Below are 27,387 nucleotides of genomic sequence, written 5' to 3' on the forward strand. Positions count from 1 at the left end.
GATAAGTAAGTAAATAGGGCCCATTACCTGCTGGAGTTACTCCAGCAGTTAGCGGCTTATTAAAAAAAAAAAAACTGCAGCAGTAGCGTCTGCAACCAGGCCCCGTAATGTCCTGGGCACTGTGACAGCCTCTACCGCTGCTAACCTGGTAATAATGCCCCTGCATGTGTATGTTCATGATGGAAGGCGGCCATGCCCCATGATATAGACTTTAATGTGCTTGGCAAATCCAGATTCTGGCTAGGGAAGTGCAGTCCCCAGCTATAACTGGTCATTGGGAATGTCAGAATAGTAGTAGTAGTAGTAGATGAGGTTGGATAAAGACATGAGTCCATCAAGTCCAACCTATAACCCTACAATCCCCTACAGTGTTGATCCAGTGGATGCCTGGACCGATAATACATCAGGGAGGTTTAAGTAAGGTAGCATGTGTTTTACGTGTAATTGATATATACACTGTATATTCCATACTATACATATTACTGTGGTAGTGCATTCCAACTCAGTATGGAAACAGGGGAATGGTGACAAGTAATTCAAGTTATTCTCTCTATGGCTTTAAAACTAGTTGCTGGTTTTCATTTGTCTGAATAAAAACTCATAAAATCATATCATTAAATATTCCCCAAAACATTTAATATTATTAGTAATAAATAGAGTCATCCTCCACTCCTGACCTGTCTGTTTTAGTAATAATTTAAGAGAATATATTTTTCTACATTGGTGCTGTTCTGTTACTCCTTGTGAATACTAATGCATAAAGAGTTACTGCTTACCCCCCACTTGTCAATGGGATGCTGTCTCTTTATAGTCTGGTGCTGGTAGCAGTGATTGGACAGTGAGAAAGAACGTAGGGACATATCCCAAACTTGCAGGGCCTAGATGGCAATTTATTCATAATATTCCATGTGCCACAGAAGAAAGCCAGAATGTAGAGTGGAAAGTAAAGATGTTCCATAATTGATATTCTATTAAGAATGTGCACATTTACAGAGAAGAGGTGAGAGGTGACAGATCCTCTTCAAAAGCTTTGTGGTGCTGTTTTTAACCTCTAGTCAGTGCAGGTGCCGGACGTCAGATCCGCATTGATCTGGTATTGAGGTCATCAATATTTTACTCCTGGAAAATTCATTTAACCCCTTAAGGACACAGCCCTAAAGTATGTTAAGGACTAGGCCTATTTTTTCAAAATTGACATGTGTCACTTTAAATGGCAATAACTTTGAGACGCTTTAACTTACACAAGTGATTTTGAGACTGTTTTCTCGTAACACATTATACTTCATGTTAGTGGTAAACACTAATCAATATTTTTGTATTTACTTGGAAATGGAAATGGAAATTTGGAAAAAAATTGCAATTTTCAAAATGTGAAATTCTCTGCTTTTCAGGCAGATAGTTATACCACCAAAATACAGGAATAAATATTATCTCCCATATCTCTGCTTTATATCGGCATCATCTTTTGATTGTATTTTAATTTATTTTGGACGTTACAAGGCTTACAAGTGTAACAGCGATTTTCCAGATTTACAAGAAATGTAATTATGTTTGTTTTTTTGTTTGTTTTACACACTTTATTTTTTTAAAAAAAACCTTTTTTACATTTTTTTATTTGTGCTGCAAGCACACTAGAACCAGTGATCAGAGAGGATCACTGGTTCTATACTAACTATAGACTTGCAATACACGTGTATTGCAAGTCTATAGAGGAAGCCAGCTATGCAGATGCATAGACTAGCTTCCTCTCGTCCTGGCATCCAAGGGGTTAACCCTCCCCCCATCGGAGCTCGCTCCAATGGGGGGAGGGATTAAGGAGCAGCGTGTAGCTGTAAATTACAGCACACAGACTCCTTAAGCAGCCAGCAGCATGCTTTATAGCCGGCCAAACCCCTATGGATCATGGCACCTTAAGGGTTAAACAGCGGGGGGGGGGGGGGGGGGTCGGTGCAATCACCATCCCTACTGCTACAGGGGAAGCCTGGCTGTCAGATACAGCCGGCCTCCCATGGAGATCGCACGGGCTCTGCTTCTGAACCCGTGCGATCTCTATCACGTACAGGTACGTGGGAATGCGGGAACTAACCACATTCCCTGACGTACAGGTACGTGATTTAGCGTTAAGGGGTTAAGAATTTGTCTGTGCAGAGCAGATGTTATAACTAATAATAATTAGAAATAATACTATATAGCACTAAATCTATGTTCTATGTTCTTACTGGAGCTCCATTATGTGATTAGAAATTCTTACTGTTATTATCAATATACATTTCAATTTATCATACACAATACTGTCAAGACGTGACTCATTATATTTTTTTTTTGCCATATATCCACTTAAGTCATTGAATTAATACTGTATATGGTAATGAATTTAGCTGCAGGATATGAATAATTGTAATTGATTGGAATTTCCTAGAGACATAATCATTTTCCAAAAATATTCTCTGCATGACAACTGCATGAGTTCTACTACTACACGTAAAGTCTTATATTCTAGATGTTCCCTTGACTTGGAAAAAGGGGTCTGCGTTTCAAGAAAGAATAAATTGTCTGCCCATGTCCTGTGTCTGGTATTTCAGCTCATCCCTATTCAAGTGTATGTAACTGATGTGCAATGAAGTAATAGGCCATTTTTTTCTGCTTCTAGGCACTTAAACCTTTGTGAAATATACTTAGAATTTTTCCATAGTGTTTGATTAATGTAATGCAGGTTTATTCCAAAAAGAGATTTTCCAGACAAACAGAAATGTTTGGATGCAGGAAAACCAAAAAATCCTAAAATCTTTGACTTATTTTAACCCCTTCCTGCCGCATTTCATTTTTGACTCTCTGCCTTCCAAACCCCATAACTTTTTTATTTCTCCACTCTCAGGGTTATATGAGATCTTAATGTTCGCGGGAAAGTTTTTCCTTATGATGCCACCATTAATTGTTCTGTACAATGTACTGGGAAGCTGGAAAAAAATCAGAATGGGGTGGATTTGAAAAAGTGCATTTGTGTGATTTTCTTATGGGATTTATTTTTATGGCGTTCACTGTGCAGCTAAAATGACATGTCACCTGTATTCTATGTTTTGGTACGATTCTGGAGATACCAAATTTATATGGTTTTATTACAGTTTAATCCCTTAACAAAAATCTAAATCTGTTCCAAATTTTTTTTTTTGTAAAAGTCGCCATATTCTGACACCTGTAACTTTTTTATACTTCCGTATACGGGGATGTATATGGCGTCTTTTTTTGCGGTGTCAGGTGTACTTTTCAGTTATACCATTTTGGGGAATTGTTATTGCTTTGGTCACTTTTTATTCAAATTTTTAGCAGAAGCAAAACAGTGAAAAAACAACTTTTTTTCCCATCACGGTGTTTACCGTATGTTAAAAATATTTTTATAGATTTGTAGACCAGTCATTTCGCAGCTACGCATCTCTGTTTTTCCTGCAGCACTTTGAACAGAAAGTTCACAGAGTTTTCCTCCGCAGACTTTCTGTAATCATTATATCTACGGGGAAGCCATTGGTGTTTCCGTAGACATAATTGACATGCTGCGATTTCCAAAAACGCGCCAGTTTTGGAAATCACAGTGTGCCCATTCTGTGGTTTAAAAGCAAAGTGAGCATGAGATTTGCATATTTATTTTACTATAAAATGTTGCCAATTTTCCTGTGGTGTTTCCGCCACGGGCAAATTGGGGCGTTTCCGGCCCATTGGTCCCTGGCCTATGGAATCCAAAGGGTTTCCGCCCCCAAAAAAGACTTTTCTCTCCGCAATTTTTAAGTGTATTTGGCAGACGGAAACCTCGAGTGGAGACCGGGCACAGGTGTGAACCTAGACTTATGTTTATTAGATCTCATCCAGGGAAATCTGGGTTACACCATAGGTATCTTTAGCACAGGTTAATTGTGCTGAGGATACTTGGTAAGATTTCCTGGGATTGTCCACTATTTGTATTACTACTGGTTTCCTGTGTTGGAACTTACATTATTACTGGGCTATAAGCCTGTGCAGTTTTTAATTGCCGTAATGTTTAGCATGTGACTATACACTTCACCTGTATTGTAATAACCAATAAATTGAAGACCTCTGGTTTACTGCCTAGCATGAGAGTGAGATGTACAGTGGGGCAAAAAAGTATTTAGTCAGTTACCAATAGTGCAAGTTCCACCACTTAAAAAGATGAGAGGCGTCTGTAATTTACATCATAGGTAGACCTCAACTATGAGAGACAAAATGAGAAAACAAATCCAGAAAATCACATTGTCTGATTTTGTAAGAATTTATTTGCAAATTATGGTGGAAAATAAGTATTTGGTCAGTAACAAAATTTCATCTCAATACTTTGTTATATATCCTTTGTTGGCAATGACAGAGGTCAAACGTTTTCTGTAAGTCTTCACAAGGTTGGCACACACTGTTGTTGGTATGTTGGCCCATTCCTCCATGCAGATCTCCCTAGAGCAGTGATGTTTTGGGGGTGTTGCTGTGAAGATAGACCATGTCTATTCTTATTTTTATACATGCGTTATACTGCTTAAGAAATTATATTTTTCTTTGTGCAACGTTTATACATTAAGATGGCACCTGTATCCAGTACCGCACCCAGATGCTGACGCACATGATCGTCATGTGGTTTACAAGAAAGACAGTATCATTTCCTGGGAACTCGAAAGCTAAGAGATGTTGAAATTTAACAGCCAATGACTGATCGCCAGTGTATTCGGATACAAGACGTATATGCTTACAGCCTGCCTTTTTCTTATCTTTCTTGCATTCCTGTATAAAAACTGTAACTTCCTCAATAAACCTCAGTTCTGTGTGAATAGGCATCACGCTCATTGCATGGACTGAGATTGAAACTGCATCAATGTCAGTGTTTATCTTTGTCAGCGCGCACATGCATGATTGATTTGGAGCAGGTGACTGACCACTGTAAGTGACCCGTATTCTGGCGGGGGTCCTCCCTCAACAAGTGGTGCCGAAACCCGGGAGCACGGCCATAGGACCACCGCGGATGACCGACCCGCGCCGGACCCTGGACGTCGGACGGCGTCTCACCGACCCGAGGCCTGATCACCCTCATTAGAGTCACGGTAAGTGTATGCATATTCATATGAATATGTGTCATTTGCTTGTGACTGTCGGTGTGTCGTTGTCTGGCTGACAGGTGATCCAGTTGGATCGATTGTCCAGTCCGAGTGATACGGATGGGTGGGTCCTAGAGCCGTAGTCTGAACTTGTTTTTCTTCACGGTATATATATATCACCGAGTGTTCAGTCACCTGTGGTGCTGCAGATTCCAGGAAGTGAATTTCTTGCCCTCCTTGATATAGAGTAGTATATGTGATCTTTTTGGACGGTCGCAACTAGTGGTCCCTGGCACTAAGCCTTGCTGTTGTGTGATTTGACTGTTGATCCACTGCATGAGGCCGTCAGGGAGGAGGACGGGTGCAGTGGTGTGATTTGACTGGTGATCCACTGCATGAGGCCGTCAGGGAGGAGGACGGGTGCGGTGGTGGGTGTGATTTGACTGTTGATCCACTGCATGAGGCCGTCAGGGAGGAGGACGGGTGCTGTTGGATTGTTTTAGGCTTTTGATATTGCCCAGTGACTGCAACCTGTGGTCAGGGACCTGACAACAAGAGTCAGAAACCGGTAAAGGTGACTTTGTTGGTGGTGAGGTTGTGGGGTCACATATCCGTCAGTGCACAGGCGGATAAGCAATATCGGGACTTTGACAATGTTGCGGCTGTTCAAGAAGAAACATGTCTTGCCTGATGGGGCACAGACTGCCGTTGATTTAGTTCGAATCAGGGAAGGCAAGAAATACGTGAAAGAAGCTTTGAGAATGTATAAACTGGCTGAGGTGCCTCCTACGGGCCGATTGCAACCTAGTATGTGGAGAAAAATGTTAGAAGAGTCATGGGGAGTGTTAGAAGATAAATGTTTGCTGGAAGCCGCCCAAGCTCATTACAGGGTCGCAAGGACTCTAGAACGTGAGGGATATGAAAATGCTGAACCTTTGTTTCTTCATTTGGTTATCTGAAACTTGATGATAAAAAGAATATGCCGAGTATAATTGCTTGTGCGCCACTGCCCTAAAATGGCGCCGAGAGTAGTGGAGATGGGTGGATCTGTGACGTCCGTAGGCAGCTGAATCCTGATTTGCAAGATGTCTGTGTAGCCTGTGGAGCTCCCCGCCCATCCCCTGTTGTCTCTTCTTCCGGACCAACGCCCAGGGATGGCGGAAGTGAGGTTATGGCTGTTTCCACTGGCAGCCATGTTAGTACACCCAGACCAACATCTCCGGCCCCCACCGTCCCTCAGATCACGCCCCCTTTATCCGGTGATTCCAGTGATAGCCACATCCAGTTCCTATCACAAACCCTCAAGCCCGGAAGAGGTCAAACCCCCGGTAGCCCCCTTTCCGAGTGTCTATGCCCAGTTCAGCTATAAAAGACCTCACTGTATACCACTATTATGATGTTTAGAGGATTATACGTTCAAAACTTTGGTTGGGATCTAGTAAAGAAAAGGAAAATTGGGAAGGTCTGGTAAATTTCTCTTAACTTCAAGTATAGTTTAAGAGATTCTGAACACTTGTGGTAATTACTAGAGTGAGGTTTGCTATGAAAATAAAAAATTGCGCAAAAATATTAATGTGTAACTTTGGTGTCAGTATACTAACTGCTGTTTGAGTTTTATTCCTATTTTATTTCTGTAGAGGGCAATCAAAGCATTTCAATTGACTGCCAAGAGCTTCAAGGTCGTTTTATCTCATAGACTGCCAGATGCTGGAGGACGCGCAGAGAAGACGAAACTTGGCTTTGTGCCAGCACCACAGTCCACAGTCTATGTATTATATCCAAAGAAGTGATTTAGTACAAAAAAAAAAGGGAAAAAAAAAAAAAAAAGGGTTAACCTGAGTAACGTATAATGACAATGGGTATACAGGGATATTCAAGCATATGATGTAAGGGTTATGTTTTGAATTATTGTTTGTCTGTTATTGTCTTTTAAACTGTTGTATCCACAAAAGAGCAAAAAGGTGATAGTGAGAAGTTTTGAATCTTCACAGTGTAGGTATGGGAGGTCACGGAGGGGGAGACGGCCACTCACCCTCTGTCGCCTCGCCAACCTACAAGTTGGGGTTTTACCTCAAGTTAAAATCTTTGTGCAATAGTTCAAGGCACACAGAGATTGGATTACTGGTATCATCTATGTATTACAGAGAATATTCTGATTTTTACTTGTTTGTTTATATATCTATGTGTTTATGTTTTATTTATGGGAATGGGAAATAATGAGATGAAACTTCTTCTTTGTGTCTTATCCCATAGTTATGTGTTGAAACCTATGTTGGAATTTTATATCCCGTTGTGTTCTGCTAATTATTCTAACGTGTCTTCTTCTTGTCTAAAAATTTACCATAAGAGACCAGAATCCTTTTCCTGAGCTGACTCAGATCACGGTTATGAGGGAAGGTAACTCATCTGATCTGTGCCGTATTTTCATCTTTGTATATTATTCTTTATAATTTGTATCATACAGAAGTGTGCACAATATCACACTAGCTTCCGTTCTCTTCTTATGTAGTCACTGATCTCACATAGAATTGTCTTAGTAAAGCATTTGGTGTTGCCTTCTTTAAAGCCGTACCCGACCCCTTAAGATAGTTGGAAAAACATATAGTGCTATAAGGGGTACGGTAGAAGGTTTTTCTTGTTAGGACTGTGTTGTTAGCAACATTTTGATCTTAAAAGTAAAATTTTAGGAAAATTCTGATAATCTGGAATTTTGAGACGTCCATCCAATAATCCGGAATATAGTGTGAAATTGTGTTAAACATGTATCTTAGTCAATGAGTGGTCACAATGTGTTAGATTATGTGAATCGTGAAATGAATGGTTGAAAAATGTTGATGTAATGAAGAGGTGCCAGAAAGTGGCATGAAACAGGAGGTTTAAGTATGTTGTCTAAGTTTAGGATGTCAAAGAGATGGAACTTGGAATGTTGAAACATAAAGTGATGTGATAATATGCACATAATAGGATGGGTATCGGATTTTAGGGTGAAGCAAGTGGAAAGATTGCTCCAGCAAGTGAAGAGATTGCGCAAGAAAGTGAACATAGGTTGAGATAAGCTGATTGAAACCAGGATTGTCCCCGTTGTAGGAAAACTGTTATTGAAACTTAGAAACTCAGTAAGGTGTCCGAATTTGAAAACGTGTATGTGTATGTTGATTGATAAAAAGACGTAGCACAGATTATATTTGTCATGATGTTTGATTTTAGGAAAAAGGAAAAAGAGAGAGAAAAATTCCTTTGTGTCTATACTAAGAGAGTTAGAAGTCACTCCCATACCTGTTGTGTAGTGTTCTATGTGTATGATTGTGTTGTGTGAACAGGAGATTGATTTGATCCCTCAGTTAATGTTTCTGCTTTCTTTGCTGATATATATATGTTCTGAATATGTACCTAACTTTATTGTATTGATATTATGAGATTGTACAAATGTGTTTCTGTTTCTTTAAGAGAGATTGCTGAAGTCTGTAGTCCTACACAAGACACAGCTATGAGATACAGGGGGGGGATACCCAGCCGCAGCTATGAGTGGGATGAGCAGCTATGTGAGCTGCAGCATGATAAGATAATACTGGCTCTTCTTGTATTGTCTAGCTTTGACCTTGCAGAGACTCCTGTGCCCCGTCAGACATGTATCTCTCTCACAGAACATGAAGTACTTTTGGAAAAAAAAAAAAAAGGTCCAGTCCACGTACATTAAGATTGTGTTAAAGTTCATTTCTCTGACAAGTCACATTTGCTTGCTGCATTAGAAGGTTTTTGTTTTGGTTTTGTTTTTTTGTTTTTTTGTTTTTTTTTCCAGGGGGGAAAGACAGCACAGCCATTGTTGTTTGTTTTCCAGCACGCCCCATCCTATTTGTTACCATTGGCAGCTGCACCTACTCTTTCAATAGGGGTGACCATCTTTAGTATCCCAGTCCCTAGCCTCTTTCAGCTCTCACCCCACCTGTCTGTTAGGTCTTCGTGTTTAGAGAGCCAGAAGTTGTCGGGGCCAAGTTTAGCTTGGGAACAGCAGACCAACACCCGCAGGCAGGGCCTAGTCAGCCAGTAGCGCCAGGGAGAGTTTTCCTACCCCATTCCCATAGAGGTGCATGCAGCATTCAGTATATGGTTGTTTGGGCATTGACACAACCGAACCGTGATGTTATCAATACCTTAAAGGGGGGCGGGGGTGAAGAAGCCTAAGATAACTTAAGAAAATTTTGCTGATATGAATCTATTGATAACTTTTTTGATTGAGCTCTATTATAGATGGTCTTATATTTGGGAAAGATGGTGAATCCTGCATCAGATATGCCACAGTCACCGTATATGAGGTAAACCAAGCGTAAGGAGACCTATTATGGGACTCCACGGGTCTCAGGTGAACTTGAAGCCATCGCTTGAACATGGTACAATGTCTGAGGGTAGGTGGTTGATATAGTAGAATTATGGTCCGATCTGGAGGGCAAGAACTTTTGTGTGATGGAGACCCTGCGGCTGCTCATAGGTTGGTATAGTCAGAAGTCATGGCACACACCAAGGCTGATACGAAAGAAAGTAGAGGTAGCATGTGGGCAGACACTGCCACTAGCCCAGCTGCATAGGCCTAGGGGACATGTTTTACTGATAAGACCCAAACCTTTTAGCTCTCTTTTCAGGTTTTATGACACTGATGCACCGAAGATGGTCCAGGAGGAAAGGAGACTTGGAAAGAGGATGTACAAGTCCTGGTGTCTGGTGGTAAGAGAGTATGTACTGAGAACATTGTTCCCACTTATGGCATAAGCAGCTTCTTACTAAGTGTACTGTTTAGAAGTAGCCATGTGTGACCTGGTGAGCGGAGGATGGGCAACTGCAGGATTTAGCATCACTATAGTCAGATATATATGTGAGCCCGCATGGCATGTGCTAGGCCAGTGAGCCAGGCCTGAAGCCCTTGTACCTGTTCCAGAGATTGCAGGTTGAGTATATACAGTGAGACGGTATGAGTACGTGCTTGTGTGTAGTTGTCTCCCTTCAGGATGGCTTGGGGCATATCTGGTGAGGAAAAACCATCACAAACAGTCCGTGTACAAAGTCCACTAGTTCTGGGGCAGACGTGTCTACGCGTGTCATTATTGGTTACCTGAATCTATTGTCCATAAGTATGCAGTGTGTTGCACACTAAGTTGAAAAGAGGAAAATTGATATTTAGCCCTGTCTTTGGATTGTATTCTTTTATAAATGTTCCAGATGTAATATGGTGTGCTGACTGACTATGTGACGAATCATCAAAGACATATGATTAATGTATATTCTCGAGTTTTCCCCCTTTTCCCTCCAGATTCTAAGTCAGTGGAAGAAACCTATAAACTAAAACCCAAAGATTGGATGTTGATAAAGAGATATATGAGATTCGATGGTCACTTCCGGTTCCTGTTGATCGCCAGTACAGCTGTGAGAGTACAAGGAAAACCTTAAACCTTTGCCCACTTGATGATGTTCTTAAAAATAAATGGGACAATAAACTGTTAGAGGATATGGGCCTTGAGAAGAGAAAATTTGAAGACTGTTGGATCCATCTGAACTTATATTCCTGTTATGTTTCTATAGTTATTATATTCATATTGTTTATAGGTCTGACAATAGTCAATGTATATGCTTTTTATAAGATCTGAAGGGTACTCCTTACAGTCTGGTAGTGAGAGATAGGGACAGACATCCCACCCTGCATTCCCTTTGTCTGGAGCTGTTTCAAGGGGGGACTATTAAGGTCATGTGTATATACATGCTGGTAACTATACCTGTTTTACTGCCAATGAAACATCTGGAGTCAAACTAGGCATATTTGGCTCTGACTTCTGCATGAAAAACTCTTCCACACCCTCCTCCTCTCTCCAAAACCGACTAGCTATAGATATGATCACAGCAGAAAGAGGTGGAGTCTGCTCCATGATTGGTGAAGAATGTTGTACTCACATTCCAGATAACACTGTGTAGGAATTTCAGGGAAAGAAAAATATAATTTAGGGGGGAATGTGAAGGTAGACCATGTCTATTCTTATTTTTATACATGCGTTATACTGCTTAAGAAATTATATTTTTCTTTGTGCAACGTTTATACATTAAGATGGCGCCTGTATCCAGTACCGCACCCAGATGCTGACGCACATGATCGTCATGTGGTTTACAAGAAAGACAGTATCATTTCCTGGGAACTCGAAAGCTAAGAGATGTTGAAATTTAACAGCCAATGACTGATCGCCAGTGTATTCGGATACAAGACGTATATGCTTACAGCCTGCCTTTTTCTTATCTTTCTTGCATTCCTGTATAAAAACTGTAACTTCCTCAATAAACCTCAGTTCTGTGTGAATAGGCATCACGCTCATGGACTGAGATTGAAACTGCATCAATGTCAGTGTTTATCTTTGTCAGCGCGCACATGCATGATTGATTTGGAGCAGGTGACTGACCACTGTAAGTGACCCGTATTCTGGCGGGGGTTCTCCCTCAACAATGCTTGGCAACACGGACTTTCAACTCCCTCCAAAGGTTTTCTATAGGTTTGAGATCTGGAGACTGGCTAGGCCACTCCAGGACCTTGAAATGCTTCTTACAAAGCCATTCCTTCGTTGCTCTGGCGGTGTGCTTTGGATCATTGTCATGTTGAAAGACCTAGCCACGTTTCATCTTCAATGCCCTTGCTGATGGAAGGAGGTTTACACTCAAAATCTCACGATACATGGCCCCATTCATTCTTTCATGTACCCGGATCAGTCGTCCTGGCCCCTTTGCAGAGAAACAGCCCCAAAGCATGAGGTTTCCACCCCCATGCTTTACAGTAGGTATGGTGTTTGATGGATGCAACTCAGTATTCTTTTTCCTCCAAACATGAAAAGTTGTGTTTCTACCAAACAGTTCCAGTTTGGTTTCATCAGACCATAGGACATTCTCCCAATACTCTTCTGGATCATCCAAATGCTCTCTAGCAAACTTCAGACGGGCCCGGACATGTACTGGCTTAAGCAGTGAGACACGTCTGGCACTGCAGGATCTGAGTCCCTGGCAGCGTAGTGTGTTACTGATGGTAGGCTTTGTTACAATGGTCCCAGCTCTCTGCAGTTCATTCACTAGGTCCCCCCGCGTGGTTCTGGGATTTTTGCTATCCGTTCTTGTGATCATTTTGACCCCACAGGGTGAGATTTTGCATGGAGCCCCAGATCGAGGGATATTATCAGTGGTCTTGTATGTCTTCCATTTTCTAATTATTGCTCCCACAGTTGATTTCTTCAATTCAAGCTGGTTGCCTATTGCAGATTCAGTCTTCCCAGCCTGGTGCAGGGCTACAATTTTGTTTCTGGTGTCCTTTGACAGCTCTTTGGTCTTCACCATAGTGGAGTTTGGAGTCTGACTGTTTGAGGGTGTGCACAGGTGTCTTTTTATACTGATAACAAGTTTAAACAGGTGCCATTACTACAGGTAATGAGTGGAGGAAAGAGGAGACTCTTAAAGAAGAAGTTACAGGTCTGTGAGAGTCAGAAATCTTGATTGTTTGTAGGTGACCAAATACTTATTTTCCACCATAATCAGCAAATAAATTCTTACAAAATCAGACAATGTGATTTTCTGGATTTGTTTTCTCATTTTGTCTCTCATAGTTGAGGTCTACCTATGATGTAAATTACAGATGCCTCTCATCTTTTTAAGTGGTGGAACTTGCACTATTGGTGACTGACTAAATACTTTTTTGCCCCACTGTATATTAATATGCTAATGCCACTCATTACTGCAATTAATAGCCACATAGTTCTTCAGGAAGAAAGTGCTATGTAAACCCAGCCTTTTTGGCATTTGCAATTCACCTAATGGAACTTATGACTCCAATGTTAGATTTGTCAGTTTTTACGTTACCCATGTACGCCCAGGGGCATTTCATAAATACAGCTTAAAATGTTACTGCAGACAAACCAGGCCCACTTTACCCAACAAAAAGTGACGAGTCTGATGTAAAAGCCTTCAAAATAGTTGTAAACACATGGTAAAAATTGTGCACAGAACATAAAACTTGAAAAAAGGGGCAGAATTAAAAGGAAATAGGCACAAGTGGTTTAAAAATGCCCCCATGTTACTGAGGCCTGCTAGCTGCACTTGGAATTTGTGCTTTGTAGTATATCATTTGTATAGTCAGGGAAATTGTGTGTTAACTAACGTTCAGCCAAGCAGGAGATCATTTGTGATGGTTTTATGCCTTAATGTAAAGACTGTATTTTTTATTCTACAAAGCAGACAAAAACATAAACTTTTGTGTTGCCGTCTCTCACTACATTTGGACCCATTTTGCCTACTGTTATAGAGCTAATCCTCCAAACTACCCAGTATTAACCCTTTCTCACAGCAGCTATTTTTTTGTTTTGTTTTGTACTCCCCGCTAACTTTTTCGTTTTTGATTCAGAGAGGCATTTCAGGGCTTAATTTTTACATGACAAATTGTACTTTGTAATGGTAACATTCAATATTCTGTACAATATACTGGCAAGCTGGAAAACAATTAAGAATGAGGTGGAGTTAGAGAAAAACTGTGTTTGCATACTTGTTTACAAGCTTCGCCTTTATGGCGCTCATTGTGTAGCCAAAATTACATGTTATGTGCATCCTGCAGGTCAGCACGAATACAGAGATACCAAATTTATATAGTTTTTATTATGTTTTAAAACCTTAAAAAGAATCCAAAACTTTGGACATTACTGCCATTGTTCACTCCTGGGTTACCATCCTAAACCCTGGGGAAAATGGACATGGGATGGCTTGCTTGCGGTCAGCTTTAAAACCCATTCGTTAGAATGGGTATTTAAAGGTGACCTCTGGTGTCCATATACAGCCTCTCCTCCTGGAAACAGTTTTTTTTTTTTGCAAGGACACAAAGTACTGCATATACGAATTTGTGTTTGCAAAAAAACTGGTTTCCAGGTGGAGAGGCTGCATACGGACACTGGTGGTTACCTTACTGCAGTGATATCAGTATCAAAATTCACAGCACAAATATCTCTGCAACCAGGGCACATACCTGCAAGACTGACAATGTGCTGAACTCACTTTTGCAGCAGTATATAACACGGCCAATGTTAGAGGACATGAAAGTCTCCTCATTACTAATGCTTCCTAATGCCCCCTTATATAAAAGATGCCCATATATGTTATTACTGCCTCCTGATGTCATTATTTTAAGAAAACCTTCTTAAGACAATATTCTCCCTTGTATTGAGTAGGCCCCATAACATAGTAATAATATCCTACAAAGCGTGGGGGAAAAAGATTATACTCACCTATGTCTGATCCACTGGAGCATGGAGCTGGAGCTACAGTTACCACCTGAAGTGGCCTGTGGTCTGCAAGTTAAAAATGGTAGAGGAGGCAGCCAGCAGTTTATTCCTCTATTGTGTATTTCAGCTCTATAGGCATCTTGCAGATGCCAATTAAATTGAAATAGCCACCTAGGTGGATCACCTGCTAGCTACACCTCTTACATCGACTTGTCAGGTATTTCTATTCTTGGAAGAAATTGTATAGCACATTGTGGGATGCAAGTTTCTCCTTTAACTTCTTCTGAATGTGTAAATTTTAGTGCCAAATGTACATATTATTGAAAAAAAATTGAAATGTATAAATTTTAATTTCCTGTCAAATGATTAAAGAGATAACAAACTTTCTATACTCTTCCCAAATTTAGAGGTTCAGTTTTTAAAATGGGGTTATTTGTGGAGGTTTCTATTAGAGTGACCTTTCAAAGTCCCTTAAAAACAAAATTGGTCCCTTGAAAATTAGAAAAAATTCTGCTTAACTTGAAAGCCTTAAACATCTTAAAAACATGAAAGGATGTTTCAAGTTTGATATCAGCATAGAGTGGAGTTATTGTACATAATATTGATGAATTTTTTTGGGTGGTATGGCTATCCGTCTGAAAATCAGATAATTTCACACTTTGAAAATAGCAATTTTTTTTTTAATTCCTATTTATTCCATTAATAAACACAAAACATATCTTCAAAAATTCACTATCACAAAGGGGCCTTAAACTTAACATGTTTTTAGGTTGTGTATCCAAGGAGATAACAACATTTAGCCAGAAACTCAACAAATACATTGAAAAATATTTTAGCTAACTTAGGAGGAAGAATTTAGCTATTAAGGAAAAATTTTTATGTCTTTAATTACCACCCACTGTCCTATAATTGCAGTGAAATCCTCAGTCTACAGCAATGTCTTCTGATGTTGCTACTACAGATGGGGTTAATGCTTCAATGTATTATTATCCTCTCCTGTTCTTAGGGTAGCCTTATATTCTATGACTGGGATCAGTTATATAGTTACATAGTAGATGAGGTTGGATGAAGACATCAGTATATCAAGTCTAAACTATAACACTACAGTACCCTACAGTGTTGATACAGAGGAAGGCAAAAAAAACCATGAAGATTATGCCAATTGCCCCGACTGACCCAACCCCTTCCCCCTGCACACACAATCTGCATTCGCACACACTATTATGCCCCATAGTGGCCCATGCACACAGTATTATGCCCCATAGTAGCCCCTATACGCAATATTATGCCCCACTGTGGACACCCATGAACAAATATTATACTCTGGAGTCTTTTCAGACCCCAGAGTATAATAATCGGAGACCCAGGGGAGGCTAAAAACATAAAAAACAATGTTAATTACCTCTCCTGGCCTCCGGTGCACTCCCCGCTGATGTTGTCCATCTTCAATGATGGACCAGATGTCACGTTAGCTGGCCTGTCACAACACATAAAGGCACAAGCCCGACCTCACCAAGCAAGCCTGAAGCCTTCTGGACCCCAGAAGAGGTACCGTATATACTCGAGTATAAGCCGAATTTTTCAGCCCAGGTTTTGTGCTGAAAAAGCCCCCCTCGGCTTATACTCGAGTCAGCAAAAAAAAAAAAAAAAAAAAATTATTATTATTTTTTTAGGAGGGGGGGAGGGGGTCTATGACCAGCTACAATATCAATGTATAGAATCTCCCATAAAACAGTGCAAGAAAAAAAATATATATATTTTTTTAAAAAAATAAAAGTTCTAAATCACTCTCACTTTCCCTAGAATACATACAAAAGTAGAAAATGACTGTGAAACACATACACATTAGGTATCCCTGTGTCTGAAAGTGCCCGGTCTACTGAATATAGGGTATCTGCAGTGCTCCTGTTCCGTCGGGAAGGGGTTAATAGGAGCACTGCAGATACCCTATATTCAGCCAGACTGAATTCCAAGTGGGGGAAGAAAAGAGTTCTCAAGCTCAGGGAAGGGGCAGACAGACAACCAAAACACCCCCTTCCTTTTCCCAGCACCTAGCACCTACTGCACCCAAAAATTCCGACCATTTTAATTTTTTTAATTTTCCACTAGCTGCTGCATTTCCCCCCTAGGCTTATACTCGAGTCAATAAGTTTTCCCAGTTTTTTGTGGTAAAATTAGGGGTCTCGGCTTTTATTCGGGTCGGCTTATACTCGAGTACCGTATATACTTGAGTATAAGCCGAATTTTTCAGCCCAGTTTTTGTGCTGAAAAAGCCTCCCTCGGCTTATACTCGAGTCAGCAAAAAAAAAAAAAAAAAAATAAATTTATTTATTTTTTTTTTTTTTTAGGAGGGGGGGGGTCTATGACCAGCCACAATATTAATGTATAGAATCTCCCATAAAATAGTGCAAAAGAAAAAAAAAAAAAAAGAAGATTTAAAAAAAAAAAAAAGTTCTAAATCATTCCTTTCCCTAGAGTACATACAAAAGTAGAAAATGACTGTAAAACACAAACACATTAGGTATCCCTGTGTCTGAAAGTGTCTACTGAATATAGGGGGATCTGCAGTGCTCCTGTTCCGTCGGGAAGGGGTTAATAGGAGCACTGCAGATCCCCTATATGCAGCCAGGCTGAATTCCAAGTGGGGGAAAAAACCCCTCAGTCCTCAAGCTCAGGGAAGGGGCAGACAGACAACCAAAACACCCCCTCCCCTTCCCCAGCACCTACTGCACCCAAAAACTCCAGTAGCTGCTGCATTTCCCCCCTAGGCTTATACTCGAGTCAATAAGTTTTCCCAGTTTTTTGTGGTAAAATTAGGGGGGTCGGCTTATATTCGGGTCGGCTTATACTCGAGTATATACGGTATATACGGTAGGTAACATTGTTTTTTATGTTCCCTCACCTCTACTAGCCCTCCGGAGGTAATGGCCTATTGAAAAAAAAAAACATCAGGAGCCCGCCAGGCCCCCTAATGTCCCGGGCCCTGTGTCAGCCACCAACGCTACTACTGTGGTAGTTAAGCGCCTGGTGAAGAGGGATATAACAATTTTCTGGGTTTTAGACAATAGTATCAGAACACACAAACCTAAAACTGCCACCTGTTTATCCAGATCTTCATGTCCTTTATTCCGTATTTGCCTCAATGCCAAGCAAGCATTATGCAGATATTAATAAGGTTTCTTTTCCTCCTATCCATGAAATTATGCATTTCACACAGAAAGATCCATTATCTGCTCAGTCTTTATTATGCTCTAACAAGAACAATTAGCAGGAAAGATCACACATGCTCTAATCTGAATAAACGCCTAACATTCACCTATTTATTCACCTATTCTCTAATTTCAACAGGATCCAGTGCCTACTGAGGCTTAATACTGTTCTCATAAGAGCGACCTCACAGTGCATTGAACTCTAAGCTATTAGTATTGATATTATTCCTCTAGTTCTAGCTACTTAAACACTCTCTTTTACGCATTTCATTAGTAACTAAACTGACTCATCAGGGAGAAATCAGATAACATTGTAACCAGCAGCATTTCTAAATTCAAGTGGGTTTCACAGTGACCCAATCGGAAACTGGGGGTCCATAGGGCTGCCTGTTCAATAAGCTTGCCACAACAGCAGCATGCAGCTGATGAATAGGATAATGCTATTGTGCTTGGAATACAAAAACAAATTGTATAAAATGTACAATAATATATAGTCATGTGGAATTGCAGAGAGGCTAAAATGAAAACTATCTAGCTGGTTATTGAAGAAGCGTTCTCAATATGTATGCAAGCTAGTTTCAAAGTGAAATTGAGAGAAAGAGGCACAAAACCCTATATACCTTCTATTAGTATAGACAATGTGCTCGCTATTGTACAAAACAGTGTATCCATCGTGCGATTACGCAAGGAATTCAGGGAGTGTAGTCAAATGTATTTCATGGAGTCCTGGGTCAGGGGATAATCGTACACATCAGGGAGAGTGTGTGCCTACATAGGCAGTACGGAGACTTACAAGTACACTCCATACTGCCTATGTAGGCACACACTCTCCCTGATGTGAACGATTATCCCCTGACCCTGGTCTATAGTCTCTCACTCTGCCAAATCAGTATCCCTGCACTATGCTGAGGAGGCCCAAAAGGCCAAAACAGCACTGTCCATAGCTGGGAATCTGTTCCTTTTGGAATAGAAATACTAATTTGGCAATTAAATCCACATCATGATAGTAGACTTTTTAACTGAGTCATGCATGATGTTAAGTATGCTGCCCTCTAGAGGGCGGCATACAGAGTGCACTGTTCTCCTAATTACATCCTGGAGAATAGATTTGCATATTACATGGAGTCCTGGCTAAATGATCCCTGAATCAGCACTATCGCTTGCTTCCACATCATTAGAAGTCAAGTGATATTGATCTGTTATAAATGTGAAAGAATAGGCCTATTGAAAGATGGTGTTCTGAGGCTCATATTACTATCGGAGTCAAGCACTGCTGCAAGGATATCGAGATCCTGGGAGCAGTACTGTGTCCTTACTACCTGCCAAGGGAATTCTCTGCTGTGATACTAGTACTAGTCTACATACCACCATCTGCTGCTCAGGAAAAGGCCTGCAAAAATCTCTCTAATGAGGTGTTCAAACTGTAAAACAAGTTGTCTAATACTGTATGGGGTGCTGACTAAACTGTTTAACTTGAGCTTATTTGTGCAACACATTCCTTTAACCCCTTCCCGCCGATGGCATTTTTTGATTTTCGTTTTTCGTTTTTGACTCCCCTCCTTCTAAACCCCATAACTTTTTTATTTCTCCGCTACCAGAGTCATATGAGGTCTTAATTTTTGCGGGACAATTTTTTCTTCATGATGCCACCATTAATTATTCTATATAATGTACTGGGAAGCAGGAAAAAAATTCAGAATGGGGTGGATTTGAAGAAAAAATGCATTTCTGCGACTTTCTTACGGGCTTTGGTTTTACGGCGTTCACTGTGCAGCCAAAATGACATGTCCCCTATATTCTGTGTTTCGGTACGGTTCCAGGGATACCAAATTTATATGGTTTTATTTACATTTTGACCCCTAAAAAAAATTCCAAAACGGTGTTAAAAATTTTTTTTTCTAAAAGTTGCCATATTCCGACGGCCGTAACTTTTTTATACATAGGTGTACGGGGATGCGTAGGGCGTCTTTTTTTGCGGGGCCGGGTGTACTTTTTAGTTCTACCATTTTTGGGATATGTTATTGCTTTGATCACTTTTTATTCAAATTTTTATCAGAATTAAAACAGTGAAAAAACGGCGGTTTGGCACTTTTGACTATTTTTCCCGCTACGGCGTTTACCGAACAGGAAAAATAATTTTATAGATTTGTAGAGCTGGCGATTTCGGACGCGGGGATACCTAACATGTATATGTTTCACAGTTTTTAACTACTTTTATATTTGTTCTAGGGAAAGGGGGGTGATTTGAACTTTTAATACTTTTTATATTTTTTTATATTTTTTTTTACTTTTTTTTTTTTTTTTTTGCATTTATTAGACCCCCTAGGGGTGTTGAACCCCAGGGGGTCTGATCACTAATGCAATGCATTACAATGCTAATGCATTGCAATGCATTGCAAAAAAGCATCATCTCTTTTGCAGGCTGTATACACCAGCCTGCAAAAGAGAGAATTTGCAGACCGGCTGTGAGCCTTTAACAAGGCTCCCGGCTGTCATGGCAACGGGGGGTCGGCCCTGGAGCATGCTCCAGGAGCCGGCGATCCTGGCCAAAATGGCGGCGCCCATGCGCCGCCGGGAAAATGGCGCCTCCGGCGCCTTTGACAGCAGCGCCGGAGGGGTTAATGCCTCCGATCGGTCCGGGGACCGATCGGAGGCATCAGAGCCGGTTGTCTACTGCTTAAAGCAGTAGACACCCGGCGGCTATGACGGCCGCCCGGCTCCCGGGCGGTCGCCATAGTTACAGACCCGACACGCGCCGTACTATTACGGCGCATGTCGGGAAGGGGTTAATCTGGAAGACATAATTGCTGATCCCAGTATCCAAGACGAAAGGGGAGGATGACCCAACCAACTGCTATCCCATTGTGCCGACTTCACAAATAAATAAAATGTTGGAGGGTCTATTGTTATCACCAATCCACACCTTTAGCAGCTGCAATTTGCATACTGCGCCAAGGTTGGGGTAGACAATACCCTCATCTACCTCCTACATAGAGCATACAGACACCTGGAAGGACAGGGATGCACGTTCAATACCATACAGCTGGGACTGCTGGCACTGAAACTATGGTGCTTGACAGGCCCTAATTCTTCAGACTTTGAAATTACTTCTCAGATTGCATGCCGAGAAGTACCAGGGCACTACAAGAACCAGACTTGGTGCCTTTCCTCTTCACCCATCTTAAATTAGACTACCAATAAGACTTTGGGCTGTGTTTCCTCCAAAACGTCTCTGATGACTTGGGGGTTATGAGATTATCTACCTGGAGTGCATGAAACAGGCTCATCCATAAGTAATGAAAATCGACTTCAGCAGGGACAGAATCAATACCACTCTAGTCACCATTGATGGTCTGGCTGTAAAAACATGTCCTAGAAATATCTAGGTCTTAACCTGGATAACAAACTTGATGGAAAGACAAATGCTGACAAACTACACAAGAAAGAAGCAAGCATACTTTTCTTCTTATGGCAACTATGATCTTTAGGAGTAAATGGGGAGCTGTTGAAAATATTCTACTACTAGTTGATAGCTGGGGTCCCATTCTATAAGGCTGTGGCTTGGAGGGCAAGCAGCAGGGTGAGAGATACTGGTAGGATTTATAATATAATAAATATAAGTCTGCTCTGTAGTCAGTTGGCAATCAACAATTGGATAACCAACTGGGAAAAGAGGACACCAAAGAAACTCTGCACCGTCATCTGGAACCCACTGCACCCTCTACACAAAGTCATTACTGCTTGACAGAGCTCTATCAGTGACAGGTTAATGCAGATGTGCTGTAGGAAGGAAAGGCTCAGACGGTCCCTCATTTCCTCTGTGATCTTACTCTTTAACAGAGCACAAAATTGACTGTATCAATGCTACTGTCATGTAGGCCCAAGGAACCATGAAACGGTGGATTGCACCCCCAATTGTGCAGACACCAGCATCCAAATATAATATTAGATTCTCATAAACTGTGATATTACCTGAACCCATTTTTCTGTAATACTGTACTACTAGTGCATCTTAATAAATTAGAATATCATCAAAAAGTTATCTTTTTTTTAGTAATTCCATTGAAAAAGTGAACCCCATATATTATATTGAGTCATTACAAACAGAGAGAACTTTTTCAAGTGTTTCTTTCTGTTAATGTTGATGATTATGGCTTACAGCCAAGGAAAACCCAAAAGTCATTATCTCAGAAAATTAGAATATTATATGACCAACTGTGAAAAAAAAAATATTTAACACAGAAATGTTGGCCAAATGAAAAGTCTGTCCAGTAAATGCCCTCAATACTTGGTCGGGGTTCCAATTGCATGAATGACTGCATCAATGCGGCAATGTGGCATGGAGAGATCAGCCTGTGGCACTGCAGAGCACATGTTATGGAAGTCCAGGTTGTATGATAGCAGCCTTCAGGTCCATTCATACAGATTTTTCTGGTGTGTATACTGACGCAGAATTTGCATCAGAATCTGCATGAAAAAACCCTCCCATTGAATTCAAGGGGAAGCTTTTTTTCTGCGTGGATTCTGACTCAAATTCCACATCAGAATCCGCGCCAGAAAAATCTGTGTGAATGGATCCTTCAGCTTGTGTGCATTGTTGGGTCTGGGTTCTCTCATCTTCCTCTTGACAATACCCCATAGATCCTCTATGTGGTTAAGGTCATGCGAGTTTTCTGGCCAATCAAGCTCAGTGATACTGTGGTTATTAAACCAGGTCTTGGTACTTTTGGCAGTGTGGACAGGTGCCAAGTTCTGTTGGAAAATGAAGATTTCATCTCCAAAAAGCTTGTCAGCAGAGGGAAGCATGAAGTGCTCTAGAATTTCATGGTAGATGGCTGGGCTGACTTTGGTCTTGATAAAACACAGTGGACCTACACCAGCAGATGACATCACTCCTCAAACCATCAGTGATTGTGGAACCTTCACACTAGACCCCAAGCAGCTTGGATTATGTGCAGCAGCCTCTCCACTCTTCCTCCAGACTGTGGGACCTTCCAAATGAAATGTAAAATTTACTTTCATCTGGAAACACCTTTGACCACTGAGCAACAGTCCATAACATTTTGATGATAATATTCTCATTTATTGAGATGCACTAGTATATAGAGCCAGTTATTTAAGTTATAAATTCTGTTCTGGTCCTATGCAGTACCAAGAGACCATTACTTAGACTCTGAATAAAACATGCTCCTAAATGTATACTGAAAGTAAGTTTATGAAGCTAAATGTGAATTCATAGAAGCACATTATGTAATGCTCAATACACAGGAATACATAGAGAAACTGTCTTCTTATCTAAACATAAGAACCCACAAGGCTCAGAGAGTCTGAGTGACAGCAAAGAACTGGAATGGTGCTTTTCCTGCCCTACTATTAACATGACAATCATTATTATCAGGCCAAAGTTCAAGCATTTATTTATTTATTTATTTATTTTTTTTTTTTTTTTTTTTTTTGGGGGGGGGGCAGTGTTTTAAGTGATTATTTTTTTAATTGCATTTTTGATTACCCGAAACTTGTGGAAAATTTGAGTCGAATCCAGATAGATCCAAACTGGATTGTTCATCTCTAGGTACAAATTAGTTTGCTGGATGAAAATCAGATCAGATCTAGTAGCTTTATGCAGCTTTAGTGAAATATTACTTTTATGTGATTAATCCATTAGGTACACTATAGCCTACAGTGTACTACGGCAAGACAACTAACAAGTTAATATATGTTGCTGAAGGGCAAATAACAAGAAAGCAAATACTTTTATAAAATAATGATATTTAAAAAATTTTTGTCTTTGCAAAGTCAAACAATGAAAGAAGTAGTTATGAACTTCTTCAAAGGACATGCAGTGGCTTTGAAACAAAAAATCTGAATATGTAATTTATTTCCCAAATGGGTAGAATAGTCTTTATTTTTAAGCATCTAGTAAAAATATTAGAAAATAAACTTATTTCAGGTTTGATTTTACTTTAAATAAAAAAAACTTTTTTATAGTTACCAATAACAACAGTCACTTATTTTACTGACAGTAACATTTCAAACATTTATTCATGGAAGATGTCGCTATGTTAAAAATTAAATAAATTTAAATGAATATTTGAAATATACTGAAAGTCTGACCTCTACTTTTGCAAGGTTATTCTAAGATCCAATACGCTATGAAGAGTGGTTGAACAAAACAGTGTAAATTCAATATGGGAACATTGTTAATAAGAAAATGTGGTATAGCAATAAAGTAATAAGAAAGCATTCTGTTGGCCTTCCTCAAACTACTGTATAGTACAAGCATTAATAAACTTTGAGGTGCATTTAAGCCTTTAATAGGTGTTGGCCAAAAGCTATTTATCATCACCCTTCCCCACCATATACATGAGCGTGTGTGCGTATTTTCTGAATGCGGAGAGTGAGTGAGCCGCTGACACACAACTCTGGTAGTGACTTATCCCCTCTGAGATTCAACATACTGTACTCAATGATCTCAATGTTGGTAGGTCCCCACTGACATAACATAATGCAGATGAAATGTTTGAACAACTTGTGTATCAGAGATTTTAGACATTAAGTGTTTTCTCTATTTATCCAGGGACAGGTATGAGGGACATTTACATTTGGTGTATACTGCAATAAATTCTTTAGGTCTGACAGCCCTCATGGTGGTCATAGGTCTAGCTCTCATGGTGGTCATAGTCTTCCTTAAGGACCCCAGTACATGTCACCATCCACCAATACAAGTCATAATGGTCTCATTAGCATCCACTGTGCTCCTGGCATGCGTATTTACTTGTAATACACTTTTTTTTGCAGAAAATTAATTATCTTGTTCCTGTACAGAAGAATATAAATATACTGAGCTGTATATGATGTAGTAAGTTAAACCAAAATGGATAAAGTAAGGTATGAATGCCTGATCGGCCCCTTACCTTGTGGTGTTGTGAGCGGTCACATCACCCAATCTGCATTCATTTAAATCCGATGCTGCGGTGGCAGCGACTTCGCTCATACGTCAACACTAAGCTGCGTATACCAATATGATAATCAACCATCCATGTGCGGATCCACGTAACTCATTTGTATGCGCTACTTGCCAGTTTTTTTTTACACTTGAAAAACGGCTCATACCCGAAACGCGTAGTGTACCTTGGTTAATAAAGTTCTAATTATACCACGAGATACAGATCCTGACATTTTGTGCTTGCATCATCCCATATCCTTCCTCTTTGCGTGGGCTCCGCACCCAGATGGTTGATTGTTGTATCTGTACAGAAGAATGTCTTCTGTCTTCTGCTGGAATGGTAAGCTGTCCTACTGAAAATATACTGTTATTGGACAGTTTATGAAATACTGCCATAAACAAATGCACAAAGTCTCAAAATCATATCATATATATCATTTTTCATACTTCTTAAAGCATACAATCTATGGTTGTTTTCTTTTTAGTTTCCATCCTACAATACTCATACACTATACAATACTCATGAGGGTAATTAGTAATAAAATAAATCCATTCATACAATCATGAGAGAGAAATCATTTCCATCACCTATTTGTATAGCTCTATATATAAATCCCAGACTTCCTCCATCTGTCTCCTATACCGCTAATGAAGATTCATTGTAAATTCTGGAAGGAATAGATTTTTCGTGATGACTCCATTTCAAGAGATTCTCCACTTCCACTCATAATGTGAGGTGCTGTTAAGTGCGGTCAGAGACAGCCAAGATTTATGGAACTGTTCATTTAGTCGGTTCTTTAAGAATATGTAAATTAAATAAGTATGTCATATTTCTGATGAAGACAAATGTATAAACATTATGTCAAAGATGTGATTAGTTTATGATATGATTTATTATTATTAATATCTTATGAGAAAGAACTAAGGGAATCTCTGTCTAATGTCATAGTCACATTTTTCTAGAATGGTTCTGTTATTTCACAATAACCTTAAACAGTAATTTGAGTACAGAATACTAGATGAAACAACATAAAAAAGGAGTCTTTTGCCATCGCTTTACAGACCCATATTTGCATTTGTTTCTGGCCATATTCTGTCCATGAAACATTGTCCATGTGTGGGCCATAATCCAGGACATCATAGTGAGTAATGATGTTGTGCGCTTGACGGCTGGATTGTTACCTTCTATAGAACTGGCAAAAGTTAGGGGGTTCAGTAGAGTAGTAATGCAACATAACTCAGTAAGATGCAGTGATTTCCATCTATAAGCCCATAAACATTGTGGGAAATCCAGTCTGTACATGTGTTATGTTTCATGAATGGAACACAGTTGTAAGAATAACTCCCCTGACAATTCACTCCAGAAGAATAAATCACCAGTAATATAGTAAAACAACAAAGAAAACAAAAAAAAAACCAACTTTCCAGACTCCAAATATAGCCATCACAATAAATCTCCGGCTCATTATTATTTTCCAGAATAGCCAACACTTTTATTAAAGTATCCAAGAAAAATCCTTCTGGCTGAGAATTTCATAGTATCACTGCACTACAGTAAAGAAATCTGCCTATGCTCCTTGGTATAAATTCATCACTAGATCCATCTTTGACATATTTGGACATGTATAAAGATTCAAGCCTTTAAAGTGTTGTGTATTGGCTTATAAGCGATATGTGATAGATATGATGTTAATATGCCAATTAGTTAATCTTAGTATTCCCATGAGTATAATTAAATTGTATTTTACCTAATATAAGAAATATATGTTCATGAATCTCAGTAATATGCAATAACATTCATTTCATAACAAATCCCCTGAAAGTTTTCTAATATATGAAATTATTGTACGCACTTCCGTCATCTGTCATTACCATAAATGAAATACATAATTTACCGTTTTTGCAGATGGGACAACACTGATCTGGCTCATAGACTGGATCCACGCATTCTGTCTGAGGACATGCTGACACAGTGCACATGACTTCACCATTAGGGTCACAGCGACATTTTTCACAAGGAGAAACCTAAAACAGAAATAATGACATCATTAAGTGATTAAGTGACAAATCCAATATTTACAGGTGCTTCATATATACAGTACATTTTATAAAGAATTGTGCTTTACCAGTATTATGGGAGTAAAACTGCTTGTATAGGAGAGATACTGTCCCGCTCAGGATTTTAAGTAACTAATAGCATCACATTTCTTTCAAAACATGATTTTAACTTATTTTAATTTATTCTCTTAGTTATTTTACATATCATTTAAAGGGGTTGACCAATTTCAGATTACCATTTTTTTCAGACTATAAAACGCACTGGACTATAAGATGCACCTAAGTTTTAGAAGAGGAAAATTGTGAAAAAAAATTTCAAGCAAAAAATGATAAAATATTTAATATATGGGAGTTGTAGTTTTGCAACAGCTGCAAGGCCACATTGACAGGTGACCCTGCAGCTGTACGGGGATGCATAGAGTGTTTTTTGTTGGGCCAGATGTACTTTTTAATTATACAATTTTGGGAAACCCTACCAGTCAGCCTCTACCTCAACTTCTCCTCCTACCCAATAGTATGGTCCTCCCTCCTCACAACATGCCCAATCTTCCCAGCAACTTAATCCCACCTTTCCCACCTCCCAGGAGCTGTTTTCGGGTCCATTCACTGTCCCTCTCTCTGTCCCACCACGTCCTGAATCACCAGAGGTAACAGATGAGTTGCTGTGTCCTCCTGATGCATCCTGGAGCATCCGTTATCTCCTGTTGTTATTGTTGACCAGCAGTAGGCCCTCGGTGACGACGATGACGAGACACAGTTGCTATCAGGGCAGCCTGTTGCCATGTGCGGTGTGCAAGAGGAGGAGG

General features: G+C 40.0%; 1 protein-coding gene across 3 annotated transcripts in view; it reads right to left on the bottom strand.

Moving 5' to 3' along the window:
* Nucleotides 1-27,387, bottom strand: part of VWC2 (von Willebrand factor C domain containing 2) — a 414,069-nt gene that overhangs the window by 184,189 nt on the left and 202,493 nt on the right. For all 3 annotated transcript variants that reach the window (XM_075271156.1, XM_075271154.1, XM_075271155.1), the window contains exon 3: nucleotides 26,419-26,548. In XM_075271156.1, the coding sequence (XP_075127257.1) occupies nucleotides 26,419-26,548 (130 nt within the window). The remainder of the gene's footprint in view (nucleotides 1-26,418; nucleotides 26,549-27,387) is intronic.

The sequence above is a fragment of the Leptodactylus fuscus genome, chromosome 4 (genome assembly GCF_031893055.1).
Source record: "Leptodactylus fuscus isolate aLepFus1 chromosome 4, aLepFus1.hap2, whole genome shotgun sequence".
Classification (NCBI taxonomy): Eukaryota; Metazoa; Chordata; class Amphibia; order Anura; family Leptodactylidae; genus Leptodactylus; species Leptodactylus fuscus.